The 14,849-nt window shown below is 49.6% G+C and overlaps 2 protein-coding genes across 2 annotated transcripts; one reads left to right on the forward strand and one right to left on the reverse strand.

The window, feature by feature from the left end:
- Positions 1–384: 384 nt before the first annotated feature.
- Positions 385–7,976, forward strand: Dhh (desert hedgehog signaling molecule). The gene is made up of 3 exons (XM_021183703.3): positions 385–939; positions 3,939–4,200; positions 4,455–7,976. Exons 1-3 carry the CDS (start codon positions 637–639, stop codon positions 5,078–5,080), a joined length of 1,191 nt encoding a protein of 396 aa, XP_021039362.1. The 5' UTR covers positions 385–636; the 3' UTR covers positions 5,081–7,976.
- A 4,424-nt stretch (positions 7,977–12,400) lies between these two features.
- Positions 12,401–12,941, reverse strand: LOC110311053 (small integral membrane protein 29). Its single transcript, XM_029470100.2, has one exon. It carries the CDS (start codon positions 12,825–12,827, stop codon positions 12,519–12,521), a length of 309 nt encoding a protein of 102 aa, XP_029325960.1. The 5' UTR covers positions 12,828–12,941; the 3' UTR covers positions 12,401–12,518.
- Between the last annotated feature and the right edge of the window lie 1,908 nt (positions 12,942–14,849).

Below are 14,849 nucleotides of genomic sequence, written 5' to 3' on the forward strand. Positions count from 1 at the left end.
TGCCCAAAGGGCTTGGATGGCCTTGGAACTCAGACTTCCTGGAGGACAGCAGAGGGCATGGCGTGCCAGGGTAGACTTTAGGAAAGCAAAGACTAGTGCCCAGGAAGATAGTTTGGTGCCTAATTTAGACTCGGAGGTAGAAGGATGCTTATCCAGGCAGCCAGGACTCTAAAGCTTCAGGGATTTCCTAAGCAGGTGCCTGCATGGTTTCCAGGATGGGACACACTTCAGTGGAGTAATGGAACAGTGGTGTCCAGTGGTGACTGCTAGATCCCCCGCCCGGGTGGGAGGGGGCGGGACAGCCCTGAGAGAAGGGCGGGGGGCGGGGCCCGGGACCACTTAAGGCGGAGTCAGGGCGTTTCTGGGAGCACGGGAGCCGGGCAGCAGAGACTGGCTGGGCTGGCACTCACCCTCTACCCACCTGCTCTGTAATGGTAGTCTATCAGTAGTAGGTTCCAGGTTCCCCAGGGCATGTAGGCAGAGTTAGCGGCTGCCAAGTGTTCAGAGCCACAGCACTCCAGGTACCCTGGGACCTTCTCTATCTGCGGTGCTCTTTAGCTCCTGCGGAGATGCCCAACTGACAGGAGAGCCAGTGAGGACAAGAACGCTCCCTTCCGACCCAAGTTCACGGCACCCATGGCTCTGCCGGCCAGTCTGTTGCCCCTGTGCTGCTTGGCACTCCTGGCACTATCTGCCCAGAGTTGCGGGCCGGGCCGAGGACCGGTTGGCCGGCGGCGTTATGTGCGCAAGCAACTTGTGCCTCTGCTATACAAGCAGTTTGTGCCCAGTATGCCCGAGCGGACCCTGGGCGCGAGTGGGCCAGCGGAGGGGAGGGTAACTAGGGGGTCGGAGCGCTTCCGGGACCTCGTACCCAACTACAACCCCGACATAATCTTCAAGGATGAGGAGAACAGCGGCGCAGACCGCCTGATGACTGAGGTAAGGAGAGTTCCTTCCCACCTGCTCTACCACGCCACCAGCTCCTCAATTTTCCTACCACAACCCTGGAGGATGAACTGTTCCTTCATCCCCAGAGACCCTAAACTAAAATAAAATAAAGTGAGATCTCCTTCATCACACCCTTCAGGAAAGCAAATAACCTGGTGGCTGGATAGTGGTTCGGAGGTATCCAAATGGGGAGAGAGTCTGGAATGGGGAGGGGGAGGAGGAACTGCCCAGTGAGAGTGAATCTGGGAGAGGCTGGAGCGAGGGCGGGGAAAGGAGGATGGTGGCAGGCAAGACGGGAAATGGCTGAGGCGTGGACCGGGGGTCAGTCACCGAGCCAGGCAGGAAGGGCTGGGGTGAGCCGGGGGCCAGGAGCTGGCTAGGATAGGTAGACTGCATAAGGCTTTACACTTAGCCTGGCCTGCTGTCCAAAAGCTCCGTGAGCCAAAAGAAGGGGGCTGGAAAAGAGATGGGCAAGAGTCAGGTTACCAGACCAGACCATCTACCTGGGGATGGGGTGGCCATTGTCCTTGGCATGGGAAAGGTAGCCTATACTAGGGTCTAAACAACAGACTTTGGGGTGGGGTTGGGGGTGACCAAAAAAACAGTCCTCAGAACAGACAGACACACCTGAGAATCAAGGGTTTCTGGGCCATCTAAACTCACCTTAGCTTGAGGACTCTGCTTTGAATAAATAATTCAAGTCAGCTAGCATTCTGGGGCACATGCTACAGAGGGGCACTGAACCAACCCGACTCAGTGGGCTATGGCTTGGGAGGGAAGGGCCCAGAGCCCCTGTGGCCAGTGCTGTAGAGTGTCTGACAGGAAACTCAGAAGACGCGTGTTTCTCCAACCCAACCCACCCCTCATTTTATATCTGAGAGCTGGGCTGCAGGAGAGGAAAAGGCAATTTAATCAAAGCCTCACAGTCAAATAGTAGCTGAGACCAGGTTCAGGACTCCTGGTTCTGAGTCCTATCTACTTTCCATTACACCACCTAATTGTGTGTGCAGGGGGCAGGCAGGGTAGTGTGTGTGTGTGTGTGTGTGTGTGTGTGTGTGTGGTGTACGGATTTCCTCTGACTAACTGCATAGTTTTCCAGGTTATGTGGTTAGGAAAACCTGTACAGGGGAGAAAGAATTTCTTTCCTCTTCCTTCCTTTTCTTTCTTTTCTTTCTTTTCTTTCTTTCTTTCTTTCTTTCTTTCTTTCTTTCTTTCTCTCTCTCTCTCTCTCTCTTTCTTTTTCTTTCTCTCTTTCTTTCTCTCTCTCTTTCTCTCTTTCTCTCTTTCTTTCTTCTTTCCTTACTTATCTATTGAGACACTACATAGCCCTGACAGGCCTAAAACTTGCTAGGTAGCACTCATAGAAATTCTCCTGCCTCTACCTCCTGGGAGGCAGGGATGGGATGGAAGGTGAGAACCAATTACTCCGAGCCAAGAATTCCCTCTTGTCCCAGTGATGAAGCCATCCTCTTTCCAGTAAACTGGGAAGGACCTTCCCTTCCTCACCTTGGTCCTGGGACATTACAGTCCTTGCCTCTGGCTGAAACCTGCAGTAGAGGGATAGAACAAGCGACAGGCTTAGGAGGCCTCCAGGGGCCTGGGAAACCCCCCTAACGCACACACCCAGTCCTGCTTATCTCCCACACCCGGACTGCAAAAGGACTCCATTGAGTTGGCTCTGTACTGGGCTACTGCCCCCGCAGGTCAGGGCCTTCTTAGGGGACAAAACGACACAAAGTTAGAAAGAGCTACCACTTGTACAGTGCCTCTGCAGAGACGAAGTTGACTAGAAAGAAGGGTAGGGGGCAAATGTCCCTCTAGCAAACACTTCCAGTCCAAGTTCGAGGTGAGAGACAAAGAAAAAAGTTGTTCTCGGCCGGTCCTCCTGCGCTCCTGCTCCCGCCGTGTCCCGGGCTCTGGCGCGCCAAGGTCTCCAACTCCCAGACCGGAGCAGCCAAGATAACTGTGACCTCCCTCCCCCGGGGGTGCAGGCCCGCGGCTGTGGCTCCTTTTGCTCCACTCCCATCCTGAGCAGGGAAGTGGGGGCAGCCCCACGCCAGGGCAGCTCCATTCTCAGGTGCTTCTGCTCCCACGCCTTTCAGGGATGATTCTGGAACAGAGACGGGAGAGATGGGGGCTCTCAGGACTGACACAGTGGCAGGCTGGCCACGCTGGGGGAGGGGACCTGGCGGGCGGGAGCGGGGATGTAGGGCGCGGCGCTCTGCCCTTTCCTCTCCCTGAGCCGGGGCGGCTGAAAAGCGTCTTTGTAGCTGTAGCTGCTGAGTCCGCTTCTCCCGACGCGTTCCCGGCCTCGGCCCGAGATTCTCGCTTAGTTAAGTCATCCCGGAGAATAGCCATTGTGCTTCGTGCAGCCCCCGCCACCCAACCCTTTTTCCAGCAGCCTTGATCCCACGCGGCTCCTCTTGGGCACCTCTGTAGGGGCGCACCCAGACCACCAATGTGTTAACGCTAGAGGCTGAAAGGAGGAGGAGGAAGGAAGGAAGGAAGGAAGGAAGCAATGCCCAGTGCCAGGGAAGGCAACCAAACAAAAGATGAATCAGACGGAGGGAGGGCAGCTGGGGCCCGGGGAGGAGGTCAAGCTCAAATAGGGCTCGATTCGGGGAGCCACGCCCTCCCTAGCCAAACTTCCATTCTCCCTCTCTACTACGGTTCTCTCTGATTGTGATGAGGTCATGGAACAAATAGGGGTGAGGGCGAGCCCTGATAATGGGGGGAATAACTAGGCATGTACACTCCCTCTCAACATCGGACGGGTTCGGTTCTCCAAGCATGCCCAGGCAAGGGAGTACAGACTGGTGACTGCACCTATTCAGATCCTCTCTTGCCCACGACTCCCAAACGCTGGGAGGGAGTGAAACGGATCCAGAGAATAAAGATGCTTTAATGGTTCCTTCTACCGCGCCCTTCTTCACCTTGCCTGGTGATGGTGGGAAGTGGGAAACCCACTTCTTTATCCCCCCCCCCATTAGCGTTGCAAAGAGCGGGTGAACGCTCTAGCCATCGCGGTGATGAACATGTGGCCCGGAGTACGCCTACGTGTGACTGAAGGCTGGGACGAGGACGGCCACCACGCACAGGATTCACTCCACTACGAAGGCCGTGCCTTGGACATCACCACGTCTGACCGTGACCGTAATAAGTATGGTTTGTTGGCGCGCCTAGCTGTGGAAGCCGGATTCGACTGGGTCTACTACGAGTCCCGCAACCACATCCACGTGTCTGTCAAAGCTGGTACAGTAGAGGCCAGATGATGGTCCATCCAAAGGGGCTCTACCTTAGCTTTCTTGCTACTCTAAGGGAGACCAACCAGGCTAATGCTTGTAAAAACACTCTTCCATTTCCACTCCTGGTGGGGCTAGATCCCTGGGAAATTAAGCTGTCCCGGGGCTGGTGAGGTCTACCTTGGGCTTGACCCACATCTTCTTCGAGACTGTACTTGCACTGGCTGATCCGGACTTAATCCTTTTTATAATTGTGTCTTGCAGATAACTCACTGGCGGTCCGAGCCGGAGGCTGCTTTCCGGGAAATGCCACGGTGCGCTTGCGGAGCGGCGAACGGAAGGGGCTGAGGGAACTCCATCGTGGTGACTGGGTACTGGCCGCTGATGCAGCGGGCCGAGTGGTACCCACGCCAGTGCTGCTCTTCCTGGACCGGGATCTGCAGCGCCGCGCCTCGTTCGTGGCTGTGGAGACCGAGCGGCCTCCGCGCAAACTGTTGCTCACACCCTGGCATCTGGTGTTCGCTGCTCGCGGGCCAGCGCCTGCTCCAGGTGACTTTGCACCGGTGTTCGCGCGCCGCTTACGTGCTGGCGACTCGGTGCTGGCTCCCGGCGGGGACGCGCTCCAGCCGGCGCGCGTAGCCCGCGTGGCGCGCGAGGAAGCCGTGGGCGTGTTCGCACCGCTCACTGCGCATGGGACGCTGCTGGTCAACGACGTCCTCGCCTCCTGCTACGCGGTTCTAGAGAGTCACCAGTGGGCCCACCGCGCCTTCGCCCCTTTGCGGCTGCTGCACGCGCTCGGGGCTCTGCTCCCTGGGGGTGCAGTACAGCCGACTGGCATGCATTGGTACTCTCGCCTCCTTTACCGCTTGGCCGAGGAGTTAATGGGCTGAGCTTCCAAGGACAGAAGTCCTCCAGGCTCCATACGAAACCGAAACCGAAGCCCCAAGACCTGCTGGCTGAGATCTGGGGATGTGAGCCGCAGGTGATGCTGATAGGGGAGGGGGTGAGAAAAGAGAGAGAGAAAGGTGGGCTGTACTAGGAACTTCTTGGTTTAGGCAACTTTTACCCGAGAAGAGTGGTGTCTGGTCCTCGGTAACTGGGTTTGCTAGTAGGCACTCTTTAACGAGGACTCTTTTGCGTCTTCCCCAGTCGCACCGGATAATTTTATTTTCTATTTATAATTTGTAATATGATGACCTGCTTGCCCAGCCCACCAAGGTGAGGGCCTGGAGCTTGGCGCCAACCTGACGGCTCCCACCCTCACTTCTCCCTGCAGGTGAGTTAATACAAGGAAGGCTTTATTGGAGACCACCTCCAAAGAGGAGGAGAACCCGGACTAATCCGAGTTCACACCTTACTCCCAATTTGCCCGTCTTCCTCAGCAGGATCTTCCAAACCCTCTCGCTGCAAAGGGTGTCCCAACCTGTCAGCAATAGACCAGCAATGTCCCGCCCCTTTTAAGGTACTGGTTCCACCCCTAGTCAGGACCAGAGCTTCACTTGTGAGGATGCATACCAACTGTGAGTGGGGCGGGGCTTACCAAGGCAGCTGGAGGAGCACTTGGAGTGTTTTTGTTTTTGTTTTTTGTTTTCTGAGACAGGGTTTCTCTGTGTAGCCCTGGCTGTCCTGGAACTCACTTTGTAGACCAGGCTGGCCTCGAACTCAGAAATCCACCTGCCTCTGCCTCCCGAGTGCTGGGATTAAAGGCGTGTGCCACCACCGCCCGCCGCACTTGGAGTGTTATTGTTAGCTATTCTGGCCTATCCCTGTAGGCTGTCCATTGATCATCAGCCCAGAGGGCCTCCTGCCTGCTGAAACGGTCTGATTATTTTCTGGGATTTTGGTAGGCCAGCTGGTGAACCATGGGTGTTCCTTACAATCAGCCACACATTTGTGGCCAAAATAAAGATTCTAGAGTGATCCGGAATGGTGGTCAAATTCCCGGAGTACTTGCTTGTAATCCTAACACTTTGGAAATGGCGAAGGATAGAACAGGAGGATAATGAATTCAAGGCTAACCTGGGCTGTATAGTAGAACACGCATGCACACACACACACACACACACACACACACACAGAGACAGAGACAGACACGGAGACACAGATGCTGGAGGGAATAATTTCTCATGACCTGCAGGGAACAGGTTTTGGCTTGGGTGTATCTGTGGTCAAGTTCTAGTGTGGCCTTGTGAGTTTCCTCCTTCAGTCCAGTGGTTGTTTCTGTTGGTTCCCCATCCACCCTTCTTTCCCTGTCTCTTGTTACAGACTGGGCTTCTCTAGTTTCTCTGGGTGTTTGGGGGGGAATTTTTGGACTCCAACATCGCAGACCACTGAAATGCAGGTAGATTGATGTCTCTGAGCTAGGGATGGGCATGTAGGACTGCCCTGGAAGTGGATATTACCATCTGAGGGATACTTAAGGTGGGTGGTACTTCCAGGGACTGGGCTCGATCCTGCTACAATTGTTGCGAGGAAGATTGGCTCTGCTCTGAGCTTCCAAGCCAACCAAGTCCATGCTGTAGATACGTTGCCCTCTGGTGGCATTGGAGAGAACTCTAAGCCTGGGGACATGTGCTTTCCTTTGGTTCCCTCTGTACCAAAGGGAAATGTACTGCGTGTTGCACCAGACTTACTCCTAGGAACTGACCTAGAGGGCAGAACTAATGTTTGTGGCTTGCGTTAACTTTTAGCATGGTGTGGGATTCTCTCTCAATCCCTGGAATTTTTTTTTTTTTTTTTTTTTACAGCCCTCGTGCCTAGTTCAGCTCTGAAGCTCTGGGAAGCTTGAAGTGTAGATAATGGTGCAGAGTGTCCCTCACTCTGGTGACCCTCAAGTCCTGTGGTCAGAAGATAATAGTAAATAGAGCTTCAAACAGTTCCTGATAAAGGTCCTCTATTCACCAATGCCCAAGTCTACAAACCAAATACCCGTTGCCACCTTGCCTCAGAGACACATCTCAAACAACAGCCTTTCCTACTTTCTTACCCTACTCTTAGCTGCACCTCTTAGATCCTGGTACCTTTCGTTTGATCACCCAGGTGTTGCTGGGCAATCTGTTTACTACCTTCCCTAAGCTAAGTACTACTGTGTCTAAACTGCCGAAATTAAAGTCTTTAACCAGAAAACCATCATGGCTGACTGGGAATATACTCAAATAGTACAGCATTAGCCTAGTGTGCCCAGAGCTCCGATTTCAATCCGCAGTACTACTCATGGCTATGCAAAATATTTGGGGAGAAAAATTCATTGGCGTTCATTAAATCACATCCTATAGGTTACTTTCAGGGTTTGAGGCTCACCTCTCTCTCCAACTTTGTCCCTTGAGGCCCCTCCCCTCATTCTGTCCCCTTGAGGCTCCTCCCCCTCATTCTGTTCCCCCTGAGGCCCCTCCCTTTATCTTTGTCCTCCTGAAGCCCCTCCCAGCTATGTAAAAAACACGCGCTTCACCTGCCAGCAGGTAAACGCACCACGTGGCTGCTGCAGGTGGTCCCACTAACTTGGCCGCCGAGCACCTTCCAATTGCAGCAACTCTTTTCTACCCAGGAACGGAGCAAACGTCGCCGCGTAGACTTTGCATTCCTGTCTCAGCACTGGTGTCGCTCTCTGCTGTCTACTTCATTTCTACTACTCCACTAAAAGGCTCGCCAGCGCGTGCATTTCAGGGCTGAGTTTTGTTTGGTTTTTCAAACTGGGGGCGCGGAGAGGAGGATTGTCTTGAGTTCAAGGGCAGCCTAGGATACTTAGTAAGGCCCTGCCACAAATAAATCTTATTGTTTAAAATCAGACGCACGCACGACACATTTGGATTTATTTATTTATTTGTTGATTTATTTTGAGATTCAGAGTTTGCCCTTGAGCTCAAAATATTCTTGCTTCAGTTTCCAGAACATTGGGATTCGGTTTATTTTAGGATAAAAGAATAAAGTCGAGGGGCAGTGGTGGCGCACACCTTTAATCCCTGCACTCGGGAGGCAGAGGCAGACAGATCCCTGAGTTCCAGGCCAGCCTGGTCTACAGAGTGGCTTCCAGGACAGCCAGGGCTACACAGAGAAACCCTGTCTCAAAAAGCCATATAAAAGGGCTGAAGAGATGACTCAGCAGTGAAGAGCACTGGCTGCTCTTCTAGAGGTCCTGAGTTCAATTCCCAGCAACCACATGGTGGCTCACAACCATCTATAATGGGATCTGATGCCATCTTCTGGTGTGTCTGAAGACAGCTACTGTGTACTCATATACATAAAATAAATAAATCTTTTTTTAAAAAGCCGTATAAAAAAAGGAAAAGAAAAAAAAGTACAAGTACAAAGAACTGTGATTGGATGCCATGACCTGGTGGTGCCCACTTTTAATCCCCACCCTTGGGAGGCAGAGGCAGCTGGGTCTCTGTGAATCTGAAGCTGATCTAATCTATAAAGAGTGCTCCAGGCCAGCTAGGGCTAAGAAGAGAGACTGAGTGTTAGAAACAATCTTCCAAAATAAAGATATAAAAGAAACAAACAAAGACACAAAGAAACGAATGACTTTTGGCTAGAGAGATGGCTCACAAGCTAAGAACAGAAAACTAACCCTCTTTTGAGAATTTCAGAACATTTGTGATAACCCTGACAAGACCTCTACATATAGGGTCATTAAATTAGAGCCACTACCTAAAGGTTCAGGTAACTTTAAATCCATCCCCTTTTTTTGTTTGTTTTTTTTTTTTTAAAGAAGCAAGAGCTGCTAAATATGTACGGTATAACACTGTACACAAAAGATCAAGAAACTGTATTCTTGAAAAAGTAGCCATTAGTGTATAAATGCATATGCTTACCAAAGCAATATTATTATCTAGGAGGAAGGAATCCAATCGGCAGAATGTGCCATGTCAGTACAGAGAGGATCTTATGAATAGGAAAGAGCTGAAATAGTGCTGTTGACTGGTGTATAGGTGGGCAGGGCTGGAAAGGGCATCTCGGGCAAGAGCAAGGCATCTGGGAAGATATGTAGTCATTGACAAGAGAGACACTGGATGGTGGAGGGGTGTGGCTGGAGAGATGGCTCAGTGGTTAAGAGCACTGACTGCTCTTCCAGAGGTTCTGAGTTCAATTCCCAGCACCTACATGATGGCTTAACCTGACTGTAACTCCAGTCCCAGGGATCTAACATACTCACACACAGACATGCAGACAAGAGACTAATAAACATAAAAGTAAATTATATATTTAAATAGTCAGAGCTCCTGGGAAGGGTAATGATATGCAGCTTATATTTGCTGAGGACTCAGTACACATTAGGCCCTGTTCTAGCATGTGAGTTCCCACTGAATTCTCACAGCACCACAATAAAGGCACCTTAACTGCTGTTCTCTTAACCGCTGAGCCACCTCTCCAGCCCCCTTACTTGTTATCTTTACATTGTCTCTTTTTCTTCTACATTAAATGGTTTGCTTCCTTAATTAAAATTACATAGCCATCCAGCTAAAGAAGTACATATTGTTCAGGTTTCTGGCCGGCTAGTAAACCGGGGAAGAGAGACAAGGACAGATTTCAGTGGTAGGTGGTAGAGCTCATGCCTAGCGTGGGCCAAGCTCTGGGTTTGAGTCCTAGCAGCACAGTTCTTTACAGACACAGCTCTGCACTGTGCTGAACATACAGGGCTTCAAAAGATGTAATTAAGGTGACCAGAGATGGGTTAGTGGCTCGCAGCTGCAATCAGCGTTCAGCAAGTTGAAGAAGGAGATTGCTTACTGGTCAAGAGCCGTCTGATTACATAGTGAGTTCCAGGCCACTCCTGGCCTTTAGGATGAGACCCTCTTTCAAATTCTAAAAAGTTGGCTAAGAGGTCACTATGAAAACAGACAGATCAGCCGGACAGTGGTGGTGCATGCCTTTAATCCCAGCGCTTGGGAGGCAGGCGGATTTCTGAGTTCGAGGCCAGCCTGGTCTACAGAATGAGTTCCAGGACAGCCAGGGCTACACAGAGAAACCCTGTCTCAAAAAAACCAAAAAAAAAAAAAAAAAAAAAGAAAAGAAAAAAAAAGAAAAAAGAAAACAGACAGATCAATGTGAGTTCAAGGCCAGCCTGGTCTACATAGTGAGGTCAAGGCCACCAGGGCGATATAGTAAGACCAAAGATCCTGTCTTTAAAAAAAAAAAGTCTAGGAGTGGAGGCTCATTCCTGCAATCCCAGCACTTGGGAGACAGAGGCAGGAATCTAGGGACCTCCTTGGAGGCCATCCTGACCTACATGACACCCTATCTGAAAAAAACAAACAAACATCAAACCAAAAGTTTAACTGAGGTTAGAAGTATGAATGGCGTCCTGATGCTGTAGGATTAGTCCACTTAAAAGAAGAAATATCAAAGCATCCTGCCTCTCCTACATCTTTTAAACATTTGTCATTTTTATTTATTTTTAGTGAATGTGCAGGAGTGTTTTTGACTGAGCGTGTGTTAGCATACCAAGTAAGTGTAGTTCTTCTATAGGCTAGAAGAGGGCATTATTCCCTTTAAACTAAAATTACTGACAGTTGAGAGCTGCTGATTTCTGGGCTGGGAACCAAACCCAGGTCCTCTGTAAAAGCAGCAAATGCCCTTAGGCACTGAGCCAGCCCTCTCTCCCTCCCCAGTCTTGAGGAAGAACCTCATGTGAGAACATATGGGAGCGCTCTGCCTAGGACCCTTCCCAGGAGCTGAATTGGGAAGAACATTGATGCTGCACTCCCAGCCTCTAGTGTTGTAACAAAGTAATGATACATTGTTTATTATTATTATTATTATTATTATTATAGCTATTACTATTAGGGAGGGTCTCGTTCTGTAGCCCAGGCTGGCCTGGTGCTCACTCTGTAAACCAGGCAGACCTCAGTCTCACACAATTGTGCCTCTTTAGTGTTAGGAATACAGACGTGAGCTACCACATGTCTGTGCTGTTTGACTACAGTCATCAAAGAAGAAATAGAGGCTTGCAATCTTTAGGAAGAGACCAGAGCTAAGGCAAAGACATTACTTAATAAAAATAATCCTCTCGGGGCTGGAGAGATGGCTCAGTGGGTAAGAGCACCCGACTGCTCTTCCAAAGGTCCGGAGTTTAAATCCCAGCAACCACATGGTGGCTCACAACCATCTGTATCGAGATCTGACTCCCTCTTCTGGAGTGTCTGAAGACAGCTACAGTGTACTTACATATAACAATAAATAAATAAAACTTTAAAAAAAATAAAAAATAATCCTCTCTTTTGCTGGGTAGTATCTTCATCTCTAGGTAGATTTTCTCATCTGAATGTCTGAGTTTCCTTGCTGGAGTTTCAGCTGCACGTAGGAAATGTTCCCACTCTCATGCAGTGTGCTATGAAAACAGGTGGTCAGACACTGCAGGGGAGTGATACCCGACTGGACTGGGAACAGAGCAGGATGCAGGCTGATACCTTGAGTTCTGGCTTTTGGCTTTCCTTCTTTGGAAACCCAAGTTCAAACTGCCTCCTAATTATCTCCACTAAGTACTCAGTTGTACAAATAGAACTCTTCAGAAGCGGGGATGCTTTCTCTGCTGTTCTCCGTTGCTTGCAAGTGGCTCTACGAGGAGAGTCTTGGTTTCGTTGGAACTGATGTCCACTGGCAAGACAAAGCTGCCCCCTAAACAGCCAGGCCTGAGCTGAAGACTGCAGCTGCCTCAGGGACAGCTGCTTAAGCCCCCAGCAGCTGCAGCAGCTGAGATTAATCTCATAGACACCACATGACACACATCCCTTCCTTGTTATACTCCTCGGCTAGTCTATCCGATCTCAGAGACTTTATTTACTTTATTTATTTACTTTATTTATATGACTACACTGTAGCTGTCTTCAGACACACCAGAAGAGGGAATCAGATCTCATTACAGGTGGTTGTGAGCTACCATGTGGTTGCTGGGATTTGAACTCAGAACCTTTGGAAGAGCAGTCAGTGCTCTTACCTGCTGATCCATCTCGTCAACACCAGGATTTATTAATTTAATTTTAACTGTGTGACTGTTCTGTCTGGATGTATGAGTGTACAGCATGTGGGTGGCTGGTGTGATCAGGGCCCAGAGGACAGCATCAGATCCCATGATACTGCAGTTACAGATGGTTGTCAGCTGCATGTGGGTGTCAGAAATTGAACCAGAGTCCTCTTGAAGACCAGAAAGTACATTTTTTTTTGAAGCCACAAAAGTTTTTATTTACAAAACATATACACTTATACATCTGGACCTGTCACCGTGGGAATAGGCTAGTGTGGAAGAGGCCTATCCGTCCCTGGAAGGCTTGGCTTGGGGCCAGCTGTAGGTGCTCAGACTAGACACGCTCTTGTACCTATCTGGGTGGGTGGTCATGTCTTGATGTCCAGCAGGGGCATCCGCTTGTGCTGGTAGCTGCTCTGCCAGCCATGAACCACCTTGGGGTCTCCCACATCAGATAGCAGCTCCTGCTCAGCTTCCTGTAGTTCTTCTGCAGGGTCATAGCTATACATGGGAAGCAGGTGATGGCGAAGCCGGTCCACCCGCTTTTTCTTCTGCACATACATTACCACGGCCACCACCACCCCGACTAGGGTGATGAGGAAGAAGGGCCCCAACACATAGCCCACCATAGAGTCGCTGTTGGCCTGGGGGGCATTGGGCACTGTCGTGTTACTCATGACATCAGTAGCCAGATGGCTGAATGGATGGACTGCATGGGCAGTGGTGGCCTCGGGAGGGCGCCTCCTCTGGGCTCCCTCCCGCCGTGCAGCCCTGACAGCAACACCTTGGGTTGGCCCGGCCAGAAAGTACATTTAACTGCTGGGCCATGTCGTGGATAGGGATATAGCTCAGCCTCAGTAGCACAGAGTTGCCTAGACTGTGTGACTGTGTGGGTCCCACATACAATTCCCAAGATTCTACCACAACCACTACTATACACACACACACACACAAACACATTATATCTATATCTATATATGTATGTATATATCACTATATATGCATGTATTATATGTGTGTGTATATATATACACACACACACACATATATATATATATATATATATATATATATATATATATATATATAATTGTATTTTAGTTAGTTTTTTTTTGTTTGAGAATTGTTTTTAAACTCTGGATCTTCTCTCTCCCAAGTGCTATGAATACAGGTGTGTACTTGGGTCTCTCTCTCTCTCTCATTCACGCACACACACACAATTTTATCTATCTGTTTTGTTTGTTTGTGATAGGATCTCTCTATGTAGTTCTGGCTATCCTGGAATTCAATATATAGGCCAGGCTGGCCTCAAACTCACAGGGATCCTTCTGCCTCTGTCTCCTGAATCACGGGAACTAAAGGCATGTGCCACTATGTCCAGCCAATATTTAATTTTTAGTTATATGTATGTATTTGTGTCCCTGTATGTATAGGCCATGGGTGTTTGGGTACCAAGAAGGCCAGAAGAGGGCATCTGGAATTGGAGTCACAGGAGGGTACAAGCTGCCTGACATGGGTGTTAGGAATATAACTCAGATCCTCTGGAAGAACAGAATTCAATTTTAGCTGCTCTGCCATCTCTACATACTCCCCCCCCCCAAAAAAAAAAGAAAGAAAGGAAAGAAAGGAAAAAAAAAAGAAAAGACATATATGAGTAATTTAATAAGAATCACTTGCAGGTTGAGCCGGGCGTGGTGGCGCACGCCTTTAATCCCAGCATTCGGGAGGCAGAGGCAGGCAGATTTCTTTTTTTTTTAATTTTTAATATTTTTATTACATATTTTCCTCAATTACATTTCCAATGCTATCCCAAAAGTCCCCCATAGCGCCCCCCACTTCCCTACCCACCCATTCCCATTCTGTTGGCCCTGGCATTCCCCTATATTGGGGCATATAAAGTTTGCAAGTCCAATGGGCCTCTCTTTCCAGTGATGGCCGACTAGGCCATCTTTCGATACATATGCAGCTAGAGACAAGAGCTCCGGGGTACTGGTTAGTTCATCATGTTGTTCCAACTATAGGGTTGCAGATCCCTTTAGCTCCTTGGGTACTTTCTCTAGCTTCTCCATTGGGAGCCCTGTGATACATCCAATAGCTGACTGTGAGCATCCACTCCTGTGTTTGCTAGGCCCCGGCATCGTCTCAAGAGACAGCTATATTTGGGTCCTTTCAGCAAAATCTTGCTAGTGTATGCAATGGCAGGCGGATTTCTGAGTTCGAGGCCAGCCTGGTCTACAAAGTGAGCTCCAGGACAGCCAGGGCTACACAGAGAAACCCTGTCTCGAAAAACCAAAAAAAAAAAAAAAAAAAAGAATCACTTGCAGGCCTTTAATCCCAGCTCAGGAGGCAGATCTCTGTGAGGTCAAGGTTAGTCTGTTCAGGGGGCCTGGAGAGAGGGCTCAGCAGTTAAGAGCACTGGCTGCTCTTTCAGAGGTCCTGAGTTCAATTCCCAGCAACCATATGGTGGCTCACAACCATCTGTAATGGGATCTGATGCCCTCTTCTGGTATATCTGAAGACACGACAGTATTAGTCTGGTCAACAAAGCTACTTTTAGGACATAGAGAACCCTTGTTGTCTTCTTCTTCTTTTTTCTTTCTTTCTTTTTTTTTTTTTTTTGGTTTTATGAGACAGAGTTTCTCTGTATAGCCCTGGCTGTCCTGGAACTCACTTTGTAGACCAGGCTGGCCTCGAACTCA

Source organism: Mus caroli, unplaced genomic scaffold (genome assembly GCF_978045245.1).
Source record: "Mus caroli unplaced genomic scaffold, Mus_caroli_1 scaffold_16, whole genome shotgun sequence".
Classification (NCBI taxonomy): Eukaryota; Metazoa; Chordata; class Mammalia; order Rodentia; family Muridae; genus Mus; species Mus caroli.